We start from the raw sequence: 21,747 nt of genomic DNA, 5'->3' as shown, positions 1-21,747 counted from the left end.
CAACTTCCTGCACAATTAAGCTCCGTTCTAAAGAAACTTACCGAGCCAGAATTATTCACAGTGGTGGTGACGGGAACTAAACGTCCACCTCTAAAAGCTCCTTGACAGAAAGTTATTACATGAAATGGTTATGAATTCACCGCCTGTTGTCTGAGATGTTGTTTTATGATAGTTTTAAGAACTTAAAATCCATTCATGGTGGAGGAATATATAATATGCAGGACATTGTGAGGTAAAATAGTCCCCAAGAAACGTATTATTTCAGACTTTCTACTGTTTTACCATCATCATAACTCATAAGACGTGTAGGTTCACTGGTGGTTTAGGATAGTAAAATAAAATATCTATATTTGTGTTGGAGTCATGGCGACCTCTGGTTCCCATCACCACCATTGTAAAGAAACCTGAACCATTTCACACCAAACCATGCTGAATGACTGAAAAATTGGTGGAGTTCCCCTTTAATTTGCTTCAGTCACTGTGAACTCAAATATAAAGCATAGCTGGTGATCCGACAGTTACGGAGGTCTGTTGTTGGGATGTTTGAGGACTTCAGAGTCGCATCAGTAACAGCAGATATTTCCATATTTTTAAAAATGATCAGTATCGCAGTTTATGTGTCTGATGTTTCAGACAGATGTATGATGACGAGTGTATTGAACTCCAGGAGAACAGAGTTTTCAGGTGAAACTGAGTTTCTGCACTGAAACATCTGCATTTTGTTAATTATACTGTATTCATAACTCCACACAAATATAGGTTATATTTCTCTGTAATAATAATTCAGGTAAATTTAATCCCAATTTATGGCAGATAAGTACATGAAAATTGGTGAAATATGGTACTACACATTTGTCTCTGCTGTGAAGAAAATGTAAGAATGCACAGTGTTTCTCTCTGAAGATTTACACTAGAAGAGAGTCTGATCAGAAGCAGACCATCTTCAAACAATCACAGAGAATAAAGGAGTTATATCAGGACTATTATAAATAAAGGTAATATTATTGGGTTTTCTGTGACTTGTTAAATGAAAAGGACGAAATAATTCTTTCACAAATGTAGATAATCACATTTTAATAAAGCAATATCTGAAATAAAATAACATCTACAATTCATGATCGTGATCAAGACCTCAAAACTATTCATTAACTGTGCAAAACATTGGTTCTGACTAATTAGGTTCTGAATTTTGAAGTCTTGTACAGAACGGAAGTTCAGTGGAGTGGGGCGCTCTGGGCCTTGTCACTCGTCTAGACTGTCTTCTTCATCACTCGTTTCCACCCTCCTCCTCCTCCGCCAAGTCGCCCTGTCCGTCCCTCTCGGGGTAGTTAAGGATGCGCCGGTTGGCCTGAATGAGGAACTGCTGCTGCTTAAAATAAACTTTTAGTGCTCCTTTAATCACCACAAATGCAATTCCACCCTAAAACATACAAATACAGACAAATACAGGTTAGAGCTTATCAGCGTTAACCACGCCCACTACTGTAAAATCAGCCTAAACCATGCACACTAATACAACACCAGCCCTAACGACACCCACACCAGAATTAGCCACGTCCCATTGTTATACCAGCATTAACCTCAGTTGGCCACACCCACTAACGTGACACTGGCCAAGATTATCCTGCGTTAGCCAAACCCACCACTAATAACAGTTAGTTGCAGGTAAGCAGATGCTTACCAGAACAGTGCGCTGCAGGCTGGAGGGAACCCTCCGAAAGAGAAGCCGGCCCACCAGGCTGGCAATGGAGGGGAACACCAGTGCTCCACACAGCGTCCGGGACACAGAGATATGGTCACCACTGTAACCACCGTCAGCTGGAACACGGGGGAGGGGCCGACCAATACCTGCTCACAAAAACACAAGGCCCTGCATCAGTCACAGTAAATCTAACTAGCCTGTCAGGTCAGGGTAAAACTAACCAACCGACTAACCTGCTGAGTCAGGGTAAAACTAACTAACCAACCAACCTACTGAGTCAGAGTTAAACAAACTAATCAACAAACTTGCTGAGTCAGAGCAAAACTTACCAACCTGCTGAGTCAGAGCAAAACTAACTAACCTGCTGAGTCAGAGCTGAACTAACCAATCGAATGACCTGCTGAGTTAGAGCTTAACTAACAAACCTGCCGAGTCAGAGCAAAACTGACAAACCAACTAACCTACTACTAACCTAATTGTGATAATTAAAAGAGCAATATTCATTATAATTATCTTAAAGATGAGCAATAACAGACCATCCTGCTGTTTTATATGTTCATATGTTTTAATAATTTATATTTGGTAAAGTGTTCTTTCACTTTTGATGTCATTTATTTTATCTTTAATTCTGATCACAGTTGACTGAAACTGTAAACAGGACACTGAAAACTGCAGATCTGAGTGACACTCACCTGGAACGATGCTGCTCAGCATCTGCAGTTTGGCAGAATGGCGCTGCCACAGTCGCACGGCGTAATCTTCCCACCGAATCATCTTCCCCAGCACCAGCATTACAGGGATTGTGGGTAAACCCATCAGAAGGAAGAGGGGGTCTGCACGCTCCATAACATCCAAACCCTTCTTATGACCCACCACCTAAACAGACATTGCAGCGTTAAACTCTGATTCATCTCTATGATTCTGCAGCTCATCATGCTAAGTGAAGATGAGATGATATGAACATCTGTGTAATAACTGTGTAAATGTGTTGCTGTGGCTCTGCTCCGCAGGAAGACTGTAGCAGTAAAGCTGCTTACTTCCACTTTCAAAACACCTTTTATAAAAACTTATTAGAATTATTATAATCTCTGACTGTATGAGTCTCTTTAGGTTTTGTACTACAGCAAAATCATTGAAAATAACATTCGCCCCACACTTAATGCTGGTTTACACACACATTACACTGCGTTTATAGCGTCAAAGCACACAATGGCCATAAGAACCCCTAAAGAACCCTTCAGAAGCAGACCTGCATGACAGTGACAGCTCCGTAGGTGACCGCTGACCAGTACACTGTGCCCACCACCACGCCGGCAGCAGCAAACGGACTGACCCGGGACAGAACTCGATCCACCTGCTGCAGGAAATACACCAGAGGACCTGAAACAAAACACACTCACTCACTTATACAGAAAACTCTTACTGCCATCAAAGAGCCCATAGGCTACATTTTTCATGTTTCACTTGTCCTTTAAGTTCCACTTATGACATCTGTGTGGGTTTATATACAAAAAAACTTTGCTTTTTAGACTGGTGTATGTAAATGAGATCTGCTCTGATTGGCTGTCCAGTGTCGTAACTTAGGCTGAACCACTCCTAATAACTTCAGCATGAACAGCATGCTGTAAACTGAAGGGGCGGTGCTTAACTGCTGTAGGCTGAACTGAAAACACCAAACTCTTATTTAAGAAAACGAATAATGTAAAACCTCTAAAAAAAAAAAAATATTTATGAACTAATCACACATCAGACTGACACTGCAGGGTGGATGGAGATTCCTCGCTGATCTGAAATCCTTCCAACACTTCAGAGATGCCGCTGAATCTGGAGTTTACGCTGCTGCCAGAGCTCATCACACCTCACTGAATCTGGAAATGTTTTTGCTGAGATGCCGTATGTAAAGGCGTCAGCCCTTTACTGACAAACAAACTGCTCTGCTTCTGATTCATGAAACTTTCATACATCGTAGAATTAAGCGAAGACTGAAATCTGAGCACAAATGATGAAACAGCTTCAGTAAAATCATGTGCCAGCCGAGTCAGAGCAAAACTAACTAACCTGTTGAGTCAGAGCAAAACTAACTAACCTGCTGAGTCAGAGCTGAACTAACCAACCTGCCGAGTCAGAGCAAAACTGACAAACCAACTAACCTACTACTAACCTAATTGTGATAATTAAAAGAGCAATATTCATTATAATTATCTTAAAGATGAGCAATAACGGACCATCCTGCTGTTTTCTATGTTCATATATTTTAATAATTTATATTTGGTAAAGTGTTCTTTCACACACTTTTATATACTGGTATACATGCTGCAAACAAACTGCTCTGCTTCTGATTCATGAAACTTTCATACATCGTGGAATTAAGCGAAGACTGAAATCTGAGCACAAATGATTAAACAGCTTCAGTAAAATCATGTGCCAGCCTACCAGCACCTCATTTACATATCATTTACATGAAGCACACCCTAAATCATGCAAATATTTCTGCAGGGAGCCAATAAAACAACAGCGTTCAGCAGCTTGTGAGCCAATGGCTGTGCTCGTAGGCGGACTCTAAGGTGGAGCAGCGCATGCCCAGCTCAGATATGCATACATACATACATACATACACGCCACATTGGGAACAGCTGCTCTGTTTGAGCGGTCAATACTGCAGCTGGACAGAATTCAGTTCAGTTACAAAGCGTCAGTTTAAGAAAGATACCATCTAAAATAATATGGATTAAAGAACATGACGCTCAGAAAGAGTGACAGGATTAAATAACGGAGAGTGGATGTGCAGATATGACTGAGTGTTGAAATGGTGGTGTGATGTTTTTCTTCTGGGTTAATATTAAGCGTATTTCATTAATAACCCACACAGGGCATTAAACCACTGTATTATTGCAGCTTCCGATGCTAGCTGTATTTTGTATTGTTCATTTTGTGGGTGGAGTCAGTAGTACAAAACAAAAGCACAGTGTAAAATGTCTTTTAATGGAGAGAAATAGCTGCAGTGTTTGTTTGTACCAATGTGCATGTAAAATAACTACATCCACTCAATATCAATATTACTGTTATTTTCCATTTTTATTATTATTGTTATTACAGATCACACTAATAATAGTTTTGGTTTGTTAAGCACAAATCAGTTATTTTTCAGATTGTTAAACTACTGCAATCAAATTTACGTTCTATCACACGTGAATTTAATTGTACAGATACGCCAAAGATGAACCTGATCTATAAGAAAACTGTGGGTGAAATTTGTTTGTGTTCATTTTGTGATCAGATCTGACCAGCTCTGATGAATAAGAACTGCTGAGAAACTAAGTTTGTCCTGAAAAGTGTGAGTACTGACCCATTTTGGGGAAGACTATACGGTACTCGGTGCCACACTGTGGGCAGCTGACCGCTCCGCCGCTGTTGCCTTTCTGTTTCTCGTCCAGCCAGCGCTGCAGACAGGCCTGGTGGATCCACTTGGTGCAGCCTTTACAGCGGCATGGACTGACCCACTCGGCCACACGGTCTTCTCGCTCCGTCGCAAAACACACCCAGCAGTGCCTGAGGACAGAAACAGACAGCATGCAATTATTTACACACTTCACAAAACACAGCACACGATTAAGTACTAAGAAATGAACAGTCTACCTTTCAGGAGGTTCATCTGTAGAGGCCATGATCGATCACGTCAGGTCATCAGGCTGTTTGATCATCGGTCTTGTAGAGCAGCTGCTTTATTATCTTACCTACGGACAATATATAATATCAGAGCTTCTATCTGAGCATCATGAGCCTGAAAAACCTGGAACAGTTTTATCACAACAGAGAAAGGGAACCATTTTACTGCTAATGTTAATGTTAATGTCAGTTAAACCTTAAGAACAAGCTTTCTTATTCGAACTTTCCGTTCCACCTTAAATGGTGCAGCAGTTACATTCTGTCATTCTATTTACATCCTATAACTCAACCGTTTAAGGTGGAACAGAAAATTCGAATAAGAAGCTGCTCAAATAAGACGCCAACTTCAGCTTCGTAAGTTTAACCTCAGTCTGAATTCTGAAAACAGTCTGAAAATCAGTCAGCTGGTTTTAAGCGACTAACAATGATCGTACACCAGATAAACGACCTTAAACATGAACTCTTACCTCGACAAGACAGATTTATGAGAGTTATGAGTTTGTAAGTCGATGTTTACTGAGCCACAGCCACTTCCGCTTTAACAGCTGCACAAAGGAAAGTTACATCAACACAAAATAAAGGTCCTGAACTGATACAGAAAACAAAATAAACAAAATCAAATACAAATCAAAATAAATAAACCAAAATATAAAGATCAAAATAAACAAATTAAAATGCACAGATCAAAACAAACGGGTCAATATTTATGTCCAATAGCATTTGGGATTAATGTACATAACACACTAATGTACAGATTTTGCTAAATACCTGTTAAAAGTATTTGTGAAAGATCAAATAATTTTTTTTATAAATTAAAATAAAAAAATCAGTTTCTAGTACGTATCATTTATGAACTATTCAGTGAAAAGTGGCACAAGTGTCTGGTTGGGTAACAGCTGCCTTAAAAGCCTGCTAAAACAATGCAAAACAATAATAATGCAATTATTCAATATAATTCTATGTTGTTTGGACCAGACAGCTTTCCAACCTAAATACATAAAGTAAATATAAATTTAAAATATTGTATTTAGTTAAAAGAGGCTGCATTATTTAGACCAGCAAATATCAGCGTGATAAAACTAAGACATATGTTATTCACATGACATTTAAGCGCATTTTAGTACATGAAGTATGTGATTACGTAAATGTGAATTTATAAGGGAGATATGAGTTAAAGTAACCCTGCTGGAAAACCCAGAAACACATTTTCTGCTTGAACCTGTTTAACTACATAAAAAATCAGTGTTATATTTTACTCCTTGTTAGGTTGTGCTCTGCATTTAAACTGTAACCTTTATCTGTTTTATGGGACTCCTGTTTTATGGGAGCTACTCTTATTTAACCCAAAATCAAAGTGGTACTGTGTTTCTATTCATTAATTAATTTATTTTTAAGGGGGCAGTCTAGGATGTCTGATGTGTGACCATCTGATAGATAGATCACAGAAAAATACAAAATATTTTTTGTCATTTTTGTAAAAATTGTTTAGTGAAACAATCTGTAATTAAGAGTTCTCTTGTTTTGTACTTGAAAAATGCATTGCTAGTGCTGTAGACTTGCTAGTGCCAGAGACCTAAGTGTCATAGATCCATTAGCACCATCACCCTGTTAGCGATTTTCAAATCACTTTGGAATTCTGTATTTGCAGACCTTCTAGTGCCATAGACCTGTTATCAACATAGACCTGCTAGTGCCATAGACCTGTTATCAACAAAGACCTGCTAGTGCTACAGACCTGCTAACGCCATAGACATGCTCATGCCATAGACCTGTTATCAACATAAACTTGCCGGTGCCATAGATGTGCTAGTGCAGTAGACCTGCTAGTGCTATAGACGTGCTAGTGCCAGAGACCTGTTATCGACATCAACCTGCTAATGGAACAGACTTGTTAGTGACATAGACCTTCTAGCACCATTGACCTGTTATCGACATAGACCTGCTAGTGCCATAGACCTGTTATTGACATAAACCTGCCAGTGCTGTAGACCTGCTAGTGCTATAACCCTGTTATCAACATAGACCTGCTAGTGCAAGACTTGCTAGAACTATAGACCTGCTAGTGCCAGAAAACCTGTTATTGACATAGACCTGCTAGTGCTATAGACTTGTTATCGACAAAGACCTTCTAGTGCCATAGACCTGTTATCGACAGAGACCAGCTAGTGCTATAGACCTGCTAGCGTCATAGACACCCTAGTACCACAGACCTATTGGCACCCTTGACCAACTAGTGATTTAGACCTGCTAGCACCATAGACCTGCTAGTGCCATAAACCTATAATGAACATTGACCTGCTGGTGCTATAGACCTGCTAATGACAAAGACCCACAGTGCCATAGACCTATTAGCGACATAGAACTGCTAGTGCCATAGACCTGCTTGTGTCATAGATTTGCTACTACCATAGACCTGTTAGTGACATAGACCTGTTATCAACATAGAACTACTAGTGCTCTACACCTGCTACTGCCATAGACCTGATAGTTTCATAGACCTGACAATGGCATAGATCTGTTAGCGCTGTAGGATTATGTTACCTGTTAGTGTTATTTCCATGTTGGCAGCATTGCCATCTTAGTGTTATAGATACTTTTGTGAAAATCTCTTGTGCTGCTCCACATATTTGATCTATTTCAATATTTTTACACCTTATTTATTTTTATGCTCCCTGAGATATATACAAAAAAAAAATCGGCACCTCCCTCCTCTGTCGGGTCGAGACATATTTTGCAGAAATCCTATTGGCTGCTGAATCTGTCTGTCAGGGCGGGTTGGGTTGTGCCGTGTGTAGTTAGGTTGCCACATCGCCGGCCAGTCTGGGGTTTCAGCTGAGCTGCTGATTTTCATGAATAATAAACTTTACAACGGATTTTCTCTGAAGTAGCCGAGAGAAGAACGAGCCGATCTGCAGATTCAGAATGGAATCCTACGATATTATAGCCAACCAGCCGGTTGTGATTGATAATGTGAGTATGATGTCACCCATCCACACCCTGCGGTAGCATTAGCATAGCGGCTAAACTGCGGGACAATGGCAGGGCTGAGTTAGCTTAGCTTAGCTTAGCTTGGCTTAGATTAGCGCTGGTAGCTGAGCGGGGCTGTTTGTGTTTGCCCTGTTTCTGTGTTAACAGCAGTCTAAACCGCTATTCGGCAGTTCTTCATCTCCGCTCCGACTGTCTTCTCTCGCTTGCGGAGTATAAATGTCACGGACTGATTCTTATTCCCCGGCTTCTTATTCGAATTGTCCGTTCCACCTTAAACGGTGCAGCAGTTACATTCTGCCTGGCTGCACCATTTAAGGTGGAACGGGCAATTCTGATAGGAAGCTGTCACTGTTGCTAAAATGGCTGGCTGGTCTGGACCCCGCCTTGTAAACTGTAACCTAATTTAATTTAATTTAATAGAATTTTAAACAGTCAGAGTAAAATAGTGCTGACGGTGCTCGTAAAAGTCGTACGGTTGCAGTTTGATGCTGCTGAGATTACTGACGAATTCCTCAGATGTTGTTTACATCAGACTCCTTATGTACATAGTGAGATATCCCTCTGCTGTGTTTCAGAGGTGAATTCCACCGACTTTCAAAATTTCCCACACAGTTGACCGTTGAAATGTATAGTAATTGAGTGGTTTGGTGTAAAATGGTTTATATTTCTTTTAGTGGTGGTGATAGGAACCAGGGGTCGCCATGACTACAACACACATATTGACATTTTATTTACTATCCAAAACCACCAGTGAACCTACACATGTCTTCTGAGTTTTATATGGAATGTTGATGATGGTAAAATAGTGGAAAATCTGAAAGTTTCCTTTGGGGACTATTTTCGATGGATTTTACGTTCTCAAAACTACCATAAAACAGTGTTTTATTATCAGGCAGTGAATTCATAATCATTTCATGTAATAACTTTCTGTGAGGGAGCTTTTAGAGGTGGATGTCTGGTTCCTGTCACCACCACTGTGAACAATTCTGGCTCGGTAAGTTTCTCTAAAACGGAGTGTTTCACACCAAACCACTCTTAATGGCGTCTTGACCGTTTGCGGTATGCTGAGATTTTGTAACTGTAGTGGAGTTCTCCTTTAACTTCTTGTAAATTGCAGCAGTTGAGAGCATCACTTGTTCAGACTACCTACTTTTTTTAATCTGTGCTGGAATTAAAGTACAAATAAGTGTGTAATGGGTCTAAACACAAGTTATTCCCCTTTTAAGGGCATTTTCGTGCTAAGAGAAGATTCTCTCTTTCCCCCAAGCTTGTCTCATGACTGGATCAAAAAACAAGAGGAGCTCAGAGTGTGAAGAGTTTAACATTAGAGCAGAATCAATAAGGCCATTGTGCTGTCTCCTACAGTATGGGTGGACAGTATTACAATATTTTACAGTTATTGTGATAAATTACATCACAGTGTGATTTCTGATCAAATTGTGCTTGAAGAACGCTGACTGACTGTTTCATTACAGAGAGTAGAGCTGGGCAATATGACCAAAATATGATACATGATATGTTAGTTTATCATTTTAAAAATACTGTCACAGACTGTGAATGCAATGATTTTTATTTAATATTTGACACTAAAACTAAATATTGATAGATCTTTATTGATCCTGGAGGTTATTTTAGCATCACAGCAGCAGAAACATATAAAACTGTGACCATCACAAACACATATTAAATATCTGACATATCTGAAATATCTGATAAATATAATTTGTAGGAGATGTTGTGACGCATGTTGAGTATAGAGAAAATGTCATATTTTTGTCTCCTTGCTCACTACACTACATCCACATTCACGCTTTTATTCCCTGTTTGTATTATTTTTTTCTGCAGGGCTCCGGTGCCATCAAAGCTGGATTCGCTGGAGACCAGATTCCCAAATACTGTTTCCCAAATTAGTAAGTTGTCTTAATGTTCTTATTTTTCTTATTATTCTTGTTTTTATTTCTGTCACAGAGCTAACTTCTCATATAGTGTTCTTATAAAACCCAGAGTATCATTAATGCTGTGCTTGTATATTTTATAGTTTTGACATTATGAATTGAATTAATAGTGGCAATGATAATTATATCACTGACTGAGCTTCATATCTGCAGCTCTTGGAGTGTCTCACCCCTTTAAAGATATAAAAATAAACAAATAAATACATAGAAAAATGTAAAGACAGTGTAAATGTAATAACACAGTTACACTAAACTTCACTTTATGTGCTTCTCAGCTCTCTTTATTTAAGAATAATTCATATTTCTGTATTTAGTAACAGTCATTATTGAGTGATGAACATTAGAATAATATTTATATTCTTTAAATAGTTGGTGTTTGTGAACTGAGCTTTTCTGGGCCGCACTCTGGCTCACTGAGCAGGATTTCTGTCTTGTCCTTTAACTACAAACAGTCTTAATTCGAACACATCAGAGATGGCCCCCTGACCAATCAGACGGCGTTCTGCTCTGGAGCTAAAATAGTGTAATTTGCCAGATTTTGCGCCGGTAGTGTGATTGTGTAGTTTCTGATGCTGCTGTATGCTGTGATATAATCTCAGTGTGGGACGACCCAAACACGTGCGGGTGATGGCCGGTGCCCTCGAAGGTGACTTGTTCATCGGACCTAAAGCAGAGGTACTTCACACGGAGCTTTACATCTTCACCTTTCAGAGCGATAGTGTGTTTTATTCTGAATGTTATATATTTACACTGTGAATAAACACTGAAATACTTCAGAGTCAGAGCTGCTCGTTCTGATCAGTCAGTGCCATGATGTCAGAGATCTTCATTTACAGACACATGGCTGTGTTTATTATGCGTGTTTCTAAAGGATGTTAATCTTCTTTTCTCTAATTTTCTGTCGGTTCCGTGTATGCACACATGGAACAGGAACACAGGGGGCTGCTGTCCGTGCGCTATCCGATGGAGCATGGCATTGTTAAAGACTGGAACGATATGGAGCGGATCTGGCAGTACGTTTACTCCAAGGAGCAGCTCCAGACCTTCTCCGAGGAGGTGCTGATTCTTCTGCTTTTGTCCAGACTGTTGCGTTTGTAAGATTTATAACTGTGACGATGAGATTCTATGATTTTATTCTTTTGTTGTTTAATTACTTTGATGAGTTTTGATATGTAAGTGATAGCAATTCTTTCAAATAGTATTCAACATTTTCAAATTTTTATTTTGACTCACACCATATCAGATATATACAGTTAAGAACAGTCAAAATTATTAGTCCCCAAGGTGATACCGAATGTTTTCTTAAATTTCTCACCAATGTTAAGATCATTCCTAAAACTTTAGAGAGTAAAACATTCATCTATGTGAAAGCCCTCATTTGGTAGGTTTTGGATTTTTAATCTTTGAGACTGCTGTATAACAAATGTCTTGCAAACTGGGTGGTCAAAAATTGGCCCCCATATAAATTCTTCAAGAAAATTTTGAGAATTGAAATTCTCAGCTTTCACACCATCTGAACCCCATCTGACTTGACTGGAGCTGTCAGTCAGCACTGAGCTAACAGGGCCAGTGGTGAGAGAAGGTACTGAGGGGGTCCCGAGTGGCGCCGCCATCTAAGCGTTGGCCCTGTCATCAGGAGATCAAGAGTTTGATTCCTGGTGATGCTACAGCCGTCCGTGGTCGGGAGTCCAAGAGAGCACAGTTGTCCTCGCTCTCTCTGGGTGGGCAGTTTGAAAAGATGCGGTGGTGCTTCATAGGACTGCGAGAAAGCCTGTGCTAGCTTTCTTCTAGCACTGATGGTATTGTTTGACTGGGGGAGTTATGACTACTGGGTGGAATTGGACACAAGAAATTAGGGAGAAAATTGGGAAAAAAAGAAGGTGTTTTTAATGAATGCCCATCTTAAAACTTTAAAGCTATTTCCAGTGCAGTGGCCAGAACAGCTGCATGCTGCATCATCAAAAACACAAGGACACACATTAGGTTAGAAACAAACTTGGGCGTGGTCGCAAGTGCAAGATATCTTTTGGAGAAAAAACCCATCAGAAATATCAAGAACCCGGCTCCCGAGTGGCACAAGCGTCTAAGTGTTGGCCCTATCATCAGGAGATCGCGAGTTTGATCCCTGGTGATGCTACAGCCATCCGTAGCCGGCAGTCCAAGAGAGCACAATTGGCCTCGCTCTCTGGGTGGGTAGGATGGCCCCTCCCTCTCCCTCCATCACTCAGCGCGATGCTAGTCAGCGCAGGCGTCTGTTAGCTGACCTAACAGATCTGGCGGTTGGCGCTTTCCTCTGAGTGCGTTAAGCTGTCCAATGACGTTGCGTGAGCGGCAGTTCGAAAAGAAGCGGTGGCTGGCTTCACAGTTCTTGGAGGAAGCCTGTGTTAGCCTTCACCCTCCTAGCGTTGATAGTATCGTGTGATTGGGGGAGTCCTAACTAGCGGGTGGAATTGGAGACAACTTAATTGGGGAGATAATTGGGTAAACCCCCCCCCCCAAAAAAAAATTATATATATATATATATATATATATATATATATATATATAATATATATATATAAAAGAATATATATATTATATAAAAGAATATATATATATATATATATATATATATATATATATATATATATATATATATATATAAGAAATATCAAGAACCCTCTCCAGATGTGGCCTCTTCTGAACTTGAAGTTTCAAGGAAGACTGTTTCATCATGGTGGGCTTTGAGGTCATTGCCCAAGGAAAACTCAACATAGAAGCGAAACTGAAGTTCGCCTGTGACCCTTTGAAACATGGGGATGAGTTTTGGAAGTCTCTCCTTTGTTCTGATGAGACTAAACTGCAGCTTTTTGGGGGTAAATGGACGTTGCTTTTGTTTGGCGAAGGAAAGGAGAGCCCGTCAACCCTAAAAACACAGTTCCAACAGTGAAACTTGGCAGTGGGAGCGTCATGCTTTGGGCTCTTGTGCTGCTTCAGGCTCGTTCAGGTGCATGGTTTCATGAAGAAAGAAGATTATGTTGACATTGTGATGGATAATGAAGAAGTCTGCTGCCAGTCTGGCTTTAGGTCTCTGCTGGGTCTTCCAGCAAGTTGTTTTTTCTTTTTTTAAAGACACCAAAGTCAAGGTCCTGGATTGGCCCTCTCCAAGCCCAGATCTCAATCCTACTGAGAATCTGCAGCAGGAGCTCAAGGTTAAGGTCCATGCTGGAAAAGTGTGTAATTTGTATGAGCTGGAACAGTTTGCCATGGAGGAATGGAGTAAGATCCCTCAATAGATCATCTACCAACCTAGTCAGGATCTGCAGGAAAAGGTTGCTGTCAGTCGTGATTCAGAAAGGTTACAGTTTTGATTATTAATCGTCTGAGGGCTAATAATTTTGGCCATCTCTTGCTTGTTTTTTCTTATTTCAAATTTGTGCATCAGTGAAATATCTTAATCAGACTTTGTGAGATTTTGTCTTGGTTCTTTTGGAAGTCATTAAACTATAAACATTTTTGGTGCCAGAGTTTTCCTTGGAGGCTAATAATTCTGAGCTCATCTGTATTTTAAGATTTTTAGTTCTTCATTTATACAGCGTCCATAAGGAGACACCGTTCACCCTCCTGTCCACACTACTACTAATTGGTATTTTTTCTGCAGCATCCGGTTCTCCTGACTGAAGCTCCTCTGAACCCCAGTAAGAACAGAGAGCGTGCAGCCGAGGTGTTCTTCGAGACATTCAACGTTCCGGCTCTGTTCATCTCCATGCAGGCCGTCCTCAGCCTGTGAGTCTACCTCACCCTCATCCCTTCCCCTCACCCCCACCTACACATAAGAGCACTACAGTTCCTCAGAGCACTTGCTTGGGTGCGTTCCTCTGACCGAGTGCTACACTCAGGTGTGTTCCTCTGACCGAGCGCTACACTCAGGTGTGTTCCTCTGACCGAGCGCTACACTCAGGTGTGTGTTCCTCTGACCGTGCGCTACACTCAGGTGCGTTCCTCTGACTGAGCGCTACACTCAGGTGCGTTCCTCTGACTGAGCGCTACACTCGGGTGCGTTCCTCTGACTGAGCGCTACACTCAGGTGCGTTCCTCTGACTGAGCGCTACACTCAGGTGTGTGTTCCTCTGACTGAGCGCTACACTCAGGTGTGTGTTCCTCTGACTGAGCGCTACACTCAGGTGTGTGTTCCTCTGACTGAGCGCTACACTCAGGTGTGTGTTCCTCAAAGTGTTGTTAGTCAGATGTGTTTCTCTGCAGGTACGCCACCGGCCGCACCACTGGAGTGGTTCTAGACGCTGGAGACGGAGTGACCCACGCTGTCCCCATCTACGAGGGCTTCGCCATACCTCACTCCATCATGCGTGTGGACATCGCCGGCCGGGACGTTTCCCGCTACCTGCGGCTGCTTCTGCGGAAGGAAGGATATGACTTCCACACATCTGCCGAGTTCGAGGTGGTGCGCACCATGAAGGAGGTACGATGTGAAGATATTCAAGATTAAAGATGTTAAAGTTTGCTGGACACAGTGACAATATATTGGCCATTCTAGAAAGTGTTCTGTAACTTGTAGAGAGAAGCGGTGTCTCATGCTATGATGTTGACATTGGTGTCTTTTTAATGCTGCTTAATATTAATAAATGATGCTGTGTTGTTTGCAGAGAGCCTGTTATCTCTCCCTGAACCCTCAGAAGGATGAAACTCTGGAGACGGAGAAAGCTCAGTACACTCTGCCAGACGGGAGTACTGTAGATGTAAGACTTTTCAACATTTACGTCTTTTAAATTTTTTTTTAACATAATTTATTTAGATTTTTTTTCCCTATTGTATTCTTTTCCAAGTCTGACCTCTATCTTAGCTGAGCTGATGCTAAAGCTAACAGCGGAGCTAGTCAGAGCAATGTCAGCTACTGAGGAGAAACTCACCGTCTGTTACACAAGATTTTTCAGCAAACTTTAACAAAACAATGTAAAGAACTGTATTGATATTTACCTGGTTTAATCAGTAATGTGAGCGCTGTGTTTAGTCTGACTGATTTATCAACACAGCCATCAGCAGATCAGCTCAGAACGGATAACTAGCTCTCTGATCTGAGCACTGCTGTGTATTGTTACAAATCATATTAAAACTTTTTTTTTTATGGCACTGTTTATTTGATTTTTCCAAATACACATAGATATATACAACAAAGGAATGTCACAATCAGAGAAAACATCACAAAGGGGAGGAGGGCAAGGGAAGGGATAAAAGGGCTATGTGTAGTTATAAAACGTTAATCAAATTGAGTGCATTTAAAGGTGTAGTATCTCTATATTTGCGTCCATTTATTCCTATGTATTTCTGTGGTGTCACGTTGTCCGTTTTCACCACCTGTTAAATACTTTTCTTTCACTCAAAGCTGGTAAGTCAGTTTTGTAGCTTTAGGAATGAAATAAAAGCAGCTCTACCTCCAGATGATCAGGACAGCACGAGTCAGGCGTTAAACGTTCCTCACTAACACCTTTCACCATTTCTCACTCTAATAACGCTGACTGATTTACTGCCGCCGATGTTCTCACTGCTGGCCTGTTCTGATGGAGGCCAGAACATTTATAGATGATTGTGATTGGCTGAGAAGCATGTCAGTTATTATTTTGTAAACAGTCAGTTACTCTGTTGGATTAGAGGATACGCATGGCTGTGGCAGCATCATCGTTATGTCTTAATGTTTTAATGTTACTTTATTTGTATGGATCATGCTAATACATGAGTGCGTTTCTGTGTGTTTGTTTTCCCTGCAGATCGGGCCGGCGCGGTTCCGAGCTCCGGAACTCCTCTTCAGGCCAGATCTGATCGGAGACGAGAGCGAGGGCATTCATGAAGTTTTGGCCTTCGCCATTCAGAAATCAGACATGGACCTGCGGCGCACGCTCTTCTCCAACATCGTCCTGTCTGGAGGATCCACACTGTTCAAAGGTAACCAGTTCACCTGCAGGTAACACCTCCACCTGCACCTGTACATGTGTGAAGAGTTTCATTCCAAAATGCTGTGGATGTGTTTGGAACTTTTTCAGATACAGAGAGTTTTTAAAAAGAAAAACAGCTGGTGAATAACAGAAAACACATTCTTATTTCTCTAATTAAATTCTGTTATAGCACTGATATTTCTTGTATGTATGAAATTCCCAACAGTGTATTTCATGAAAAACACAAAAATTAAATGGTCTGTAATGCGTTTTTTGTAATGAAACTCTGCTCTTTACACTGTGTGAAGATTTCATGATGATCAGATGAACATAAAGGATTAAAAATTACTTGATCTTTTCTCAGTAAATTAACTTATATTAAAATTTAAGAATTTTTTTTTTTCTTTTCCTGTAAAGTGAGTTTTTGGAGTTTCTTTTTCTGACAGCAACCACGCACACACACTCACACACACACACACATTTAAATTAGTTTTGGAATGATACAGAAAATTGTCTAAATGTAGAAATTTCATATTATATACTGTATATTATTATATTAATAATCAAATATCTGGTGCAAAAGCTTCAGTGGAGTCCTGATCTGAAGCGCTTACCACAAAGTAACATGCTAGTCATGATACAACAATACAATTTAATATGAAATCCAATATTTTACATTATATTATTCAATTGATTTGACATGTAAATTGATTAGTTTGTCTCTCCTCTCAGGATTCGGAGATCGGTTGTTAAGTGAAGTGAAGAAGCTTGCACCCAAAGATGTTAAAATTAAGGTGAGAGAATTTTGACAAGCTCTTTTTGTGTTCTTTGTTTTGAAAAATTCTGTGTATGTTTTTTAAGTCAACCTGTTTTTGTTTTTTTATTTTTTTTTCTTTCTTTCTTTTTCAGATATCAGCGCCGCAGGAGAGACTTTATTCCACATGGATTGGGTGAGAAGTTCACAGTTTATATTTCTATTTATATTTCATTACCTGCCTGATCAGGGTTATCAGTCACAAAATCTAGACAGGATGACTGACTAAATATAATTATAATAGTTTTCATTCAGTCAGTGTTCATACTAATATAGCAGTAATTACAAAATCTTTAATGTTCAACCAAAAGAAAGACCTGCAGCCGTATTACAGAAACATTAACTCTGAGATCTGATCTGTTTAGTCTCCCTGGCGACTTTAGTACGGACTGAATTTAGGACAGTAGCTATTACAGAATAGCAGTTCCTAACTTCATAATCTTTATCATAAACTGTTTTCTTACCTGGAGTTATACACAAACATCCTAACTAGACTAAATCTCCTAAATACCGTCCTAACTTTAGGATAAACCTAAACTTCTGTTTAAGCATCTGTTTCTATCGTTAGCTGCTCTAATGAAAATACAGAGTCATTGTTTTTAGGAAGGACTACTTTAATGTTCAGTAGTATTAAATATTGATACACTGTTATATTCATTCATTCATTCTACAAAACAGCTCCAGTGGTGAGTTACATTTTCATAACTGAATGACTTGAAAAATCTTAAACCGTTTTTATTCAGGATGTTTCTGTAATACAGTCTGTGAATGTTTCTCCTGTGAAGGATCTGCAGAGGGTTCTTTTTGCTGCTTGTCTGAAGGTGTACATTGTTGTGTAGAACAATTTCAAAAAAGCTGGGACAGTGTGTTAAATGCTAATAAAAACAGAAAGCGGTGATTATTAAATTTGTTTGACCTGTATTAAATTTAAAACAGTACAAAAACAGTGTTTGCTGATTAACATTATGAACTTCATTGTTTTTTTAAATATACATCTAAATATATACAAATATTGTATATATATTTTTAAATATATATACAATATATATTTTTTAATATATTTTGCGAATTTGGTGTCTGCAACACATTTCTTACAGGAGCCTGTTAAGCTGTGTTACCTTTTAATAAAATGTAATAATCATTTGGGGACTGAAGACACAAACTGATCCAGCTTTGGAACCTTTTGCCGTTCTTCAGTTATATGAGTCTTCAGCTGTTCAGTCATACGGGGCCTTTATTGTTGTATTCTGAGCTTAATCAGACACACGTTTTCAGTGCGAGACAGTTCAGGTCAGTCTAGAACCCGCACTCTCTGATTACTCTTCCGTGCTGCCTTAACACTTGCAGAATATTTTTTGGTGTGTCATGTTTAAATAAACATGGACATCCCTGAAAAAGACAGCATCAAAAAAGGCAGCATATGCTGCTCCAAAATGTGTTCTGTGTTAATGGTGTTTTCACAGATGTGCAGGTGACCCACTAATACCCCCCACACCAAGACAGACTCTGGATTTAGAATTTTATGCTGGTAACGATCTGGATGGTCCTTTTCTTCTTTGGTCCGGAGAACACGACGTGTATTATTTCTGTAAACAATCTGAAAAGTTGACTCATCAGACCACAATACACGTTTCCACTGTGCATCAGTCCTTTTCAGATGAGCTTGAGCCCAGAGAAGTCAGTGGCGTTTCTGGATGTGGTTGATAGGTGACTTTCACTGTGCAGAGTACAGTCTTAACCTGCATTTGTAGATGCAGCGACGGGTGGTTTTCCAAAAAAATTCCCGAACCCAAGTGGTGATCTGCATCACAGAAACATGCTGGTTTTAAGGCAGCGCTGTCTGAGGGATCAAAGGTCATTCAGTTGTGGTTTTTGGCCTTTTCTTTATGCACATAGATTTCTCTGGATTCCCTGAATATGTTGATATAATGCGCTGTAGAGGGTGAAATACCTAAAAAGCTTTGCAATCCCCCATGAGGAACGTTATTTTTAAACTTGTTCTCACTCATAAAGGACTCCGCCTTTCCTGGATGCTCCTTTTATATCCAAGCATGATTGCATCACCTGTGTAAGATGTTTTATGGACATTTTACAACAGTCCCAAATTTGTTGTAATGTGATACAGACATAGTTTTCAGAATAAGTGTATGTTTACAAAAAACAGTGAAGTTCAAAACATTAATTATCTTTGTACTGTTATTGTAAAAATCCATTGTATATTTACAGATTCTGTGGATTGACATGTTTAGATACTGCTTTCTGTTTTTATTTGTATTTTACCTACTGTCACAACTTTTGTAGAATTGTGTGTGTGTGTGTGTGTATCTGTAAAATGTTATTTTTTTTGTGTGTGTGTGTGTGTGTGTGTGTGTGTGTGTGTGTGTGTGTGTGTGTGTATGTGTATACAGGGGATCTATCCTGGCATCCTTGGACACCTTTAAGAAAATGTGGGTTTCTAAGAAGGAGTATGAAGAGGACCGCGCTCGTGCCATCCACAGGAAAACGTTTTAATGGGCCCCCGCTGACCCCTCACCCGACCCCCCCCCCACTGCTCTGTCTCTCTTCTCCCAGACCCCTCCCCCTTCCACCTGCTCATTGGGACCCTTGGGCCCCGCCCCCTGCAGCTGTGGCATGCCCTGTATAGCCCCGCCCCCCGTAGCCCCGCCCCCCCTCCTCGTAGGACCGGGCAGAAGTGGGTTAAATCTGTGTCCATCAAACACAAATGGCTTTTCAGGGCGTCAGTCACTCTCAACTTTCATTTCAGTCACTGAAGAAAATGCTTTGATATTTATTACACTATTTACAGCTGTGTACTGTAATCATATCCACCGCAGGGCTGCGGTTCTGTAGCGCTTAGTTTCCCCCCGTTCTGATACGCCGAGTCAGCGCTCAAAGCCCCGAGCAGTTCTGATTAAACCAGACGGAGTGATCGTTTCACTCGGCTGTAAAGAAAATTCATTCCAAAACTGGAGAGGGTAATGATTTTTCTCTTCTGTAACGCAGTCGTCTCCGCTCGCTGCCGCCCTGTGGACGTGTATAATAGTGACGTTAGTTTGGTTCCTTATTAGTTCGCCATTGTTAGTGTTTTTGGAGTTGACTGATTAAAGAAAAGCTCCAGTTTAAGGGAACTGAACTGCACGCGCTCTTCAGAGGTAGATAAACGGCATCAATTTAGGACAGACGTGAAGTGTGATGTTTAGTTTTTGTGGACGCTCACTCTGTGTGAAAATAACAATAATTGGCTGTTTTGAGTTTTGAACAGTAGCCCCCGCACACCCCCCACCCCAACCAGGCATTTGTTTTTCCTCAAAATCCTCATGCCCCCTTTAATTTCCGGTCTGTTCATCTCCACACGGCGAAGAATCTTACTTGAAACTCTGGAGGAACGACGTGAAGGATCTGAAAGGTTTAAGCCGAGCACATCTGATCTTCTCTAAAAACAAAGTTTATCCAAATGTAAGTGCATGATGTGAAAAGTTCATGTTTATCTCGTCACAGAAACACGAGCTGAAGGTTAGCAGGTCAGATTTGGCCTCATCGGACTTTTAATAAACAGTGTGACAGAATAATGGAAATGGCTGAAAATGTGTAGTGGCTGAATTAAAATGGCTCAATGTCAGTAACGCTATTTGAGTTTCCAAAGGAAAACATACTGTAACACTATAAAAACATACTTGTAATACTTACATTAGCACGTCAGAAAAACAGAGAAACTTGAGTCACTGAACTGAATGACTGTCAATAAAACTGAACTATTGAGCTTCTATAATAAACAACCAGGCGCAGCTGATTTACTGATTACAGCTTCAGTTCCAGCTGATAAACAAGAATCTTTAAACTTTAAAAACGGTTTAAAATGTACACGATTAAAGGAAACACGAATGTTCTGTCTGCTGTTTCCATTATTTTGTCCGTGTCTGCTGAAAGAGCTGCGTCATTGCAGGATTTAATTTGTCTGTGACCATTTTCTCATTAAGATTGGCCGTAGTGTCCTTATCAGAAAGTCTGTTTTTTTTTTGTTATTATTTTTTAAAGATATAATAATCATCAGCCTTGTGTACAGTGGATTGCTATTCAAAAATAAAGGAAAAAAACAAAAGGACTAAAATGTACAATATTGTTCCTTCAGCTGTTGCTTTTATTTTCCATTTTGTAAATTCAGTATGATAAATAAATGAATGACTGCTGTCTGAGCACTGCTGTTTGTTCTCACTCTGTGGTTTTGGGTGTTTTAGCCGTTAGCATGTTTTATAGGAAGTGTTCTGTTAAAAGAACGTGAGACAAAAGAAGAGTTATGAGCTGTATTTCTCTTTGGGGGTTTTGCAGGGACGGCACTGTATTGTTAAAAGGACCATATCATGGAACACTTAATTTTTCTTACTTTTTAAAAATAAAAGTTTGGTGTTGTATACGAACATCATATAAGTTTCAAAACGTCACACAACGTACAGTCCACGCATGGAAACTACAAAAACTGTGTTCATTACATTTGTGATGTGACAACAACCAACGTGTAATAAAGCATTAAGACATGAAAGGCCATGCATTGCAGTGATTTTATCACGGGGAAGGGAGTTCTTGTGCACAACGTGGAGTAAAACCCCCTTCCCTGTGATAAAATTGCCTCGAGTGGCTTATTGCCTTCAAAAAGAGGGTGACCAACATAAAATATAATATGATTTTATGGACTTTTTT

The 21,747-nt window shown here is 40.0% G+C and overlaps 2 protein-coding genes across 2 annotated transcripts; one reads left to right on the top strand and one right to left on the bottom strand.

The window, feature by feature from the left end:
• Nucleotides 1-1,053: 1,053 nt before the first annotated feature.
• Nucleotides 1,054-7,934, bottom strand: march5l (membrane-associated ring finger (C3HC4) 5, like). The gene is made up of 8 exons (XM_036594294.1): nt 7,910-7,934; nt 5,836-5,913; nt 5,339-5,436; nt 5,049-5,251; nt 2,952-3,082; nt 2,395-2,578; nt 1,682-1,848; nt 1,054-1,420 (listed from the first exon to the last, which is right to left on the bottom strand). Exons 3-8 carry the CDS (start codon nt 5,365-5,367, stop codon nt 1,268-1,270), a joined length of 867 nt encoding a protein of 288 aa, XP_036450187.1. The 5' UTR covers nt 5,368-5,436; nt 5,836-5,913; nt 7,910-7,934; the 3' UTR covers nt 1,054-1,267.
• A 188-nt stretch (nt 7,935-8,122) lies between these two features.
• Nucleotides 8,123-21,246, top strand: actr1 (actin related protein 1, centractin). Its single transcript, XM_036594293.1, has 11 exons — nt 8,123-8,338; nt 10,202-10,266; nt 10,911-10,986; nt 11,242-11,367; nt 13,952-14,076; nt 14,554-14,770; nt 14,955-15,047; nt 16,074-16,248; nt 16,971-17,032; nt 17,148-17,188; nt 19,461-21,246. Exons 1-11 carry the CDS (start codon nt 8,291-8,293, stop codon nt 19,561-19,563), a joined length of 1,131 nt encoding a protein of 376 aa, XP_036450186.1. The 5' UTR covers nt 8,123-8,290; the 3' UTR covers nt 19,564-21,246.
• The last annotated feature ends 501 nt before the right edge of the window (nt 21,247-21,747 follow it).

The sequence above is a fragment of the Colossoma macropomum genome, unplaced genomic scaffold (genome assembly GCF_904425465.1).
Source record: "Colossoma macropomum unplaced genomic scaffold, Colossoma_macropomum, whole genome shotgun sequence".
Lineage (NCBI taxonomy): Eukaryota > Metazoa > Chordata > Actinopteri > Characiformes > Serrasalmidae > Colossoma > Colossoma macropomum.
The sequence above is the reverse complement of the archived record's forward strand: the minus strand, read 5'-3'. Positions and strand labels throughout refer to the sequence as shown.

What these genes read in the sequence shown, in the direction of transcription:
- march5l (XM_036594294.1), bottom strand. Translation starts at nt 5,367, where the DNA reads ATGGCCTCTACAGATGAACCTCCTGAAAG. An exon ending in TATAGTCTTCCCCAAAATGG is followed by an intron (nt 3,083 to 5,048) that starts GTCAGTACTCAC and finishes GTTTTGTTTCAG; the next exon opens with GTCCTCTGGTGTATTTCCTG. An exon ending in GAGCTGTCACTGTCATGCAG is followed by an intron (nt 2,579 to 2,951) that starts GTCTGCTTCTGA and finishes ATGTCTGTTTAG; the next exon opens with GTGGTGGGTCATAAGAAGGG.
- actr1 (XM_036594293.1), top strand. Translation starts at nt 8,291, where the DNA reads ATGGAATCCTACGATATTATAGCCAACCAGCCGGTTGTGATTGATAAT. An exon ending in AAATACTGTTTCCCAAATTA is followed by an intron (nt 10,267 to 10,910) that starts GTAAGTTGTCTT and finishes ATATAATCTCAG; the next exon opens with TGTGGGACGACCCAAACACG. An exon ending in ATGCAGGCCGTCCTCAGCCT is followed by an intron (nt 14,077 to 14,553) that starts GTGAGTCTACCT and finishes GTTTCTCTGCAG; the next exon opens with GTACGCCACCGGCCGCACCA.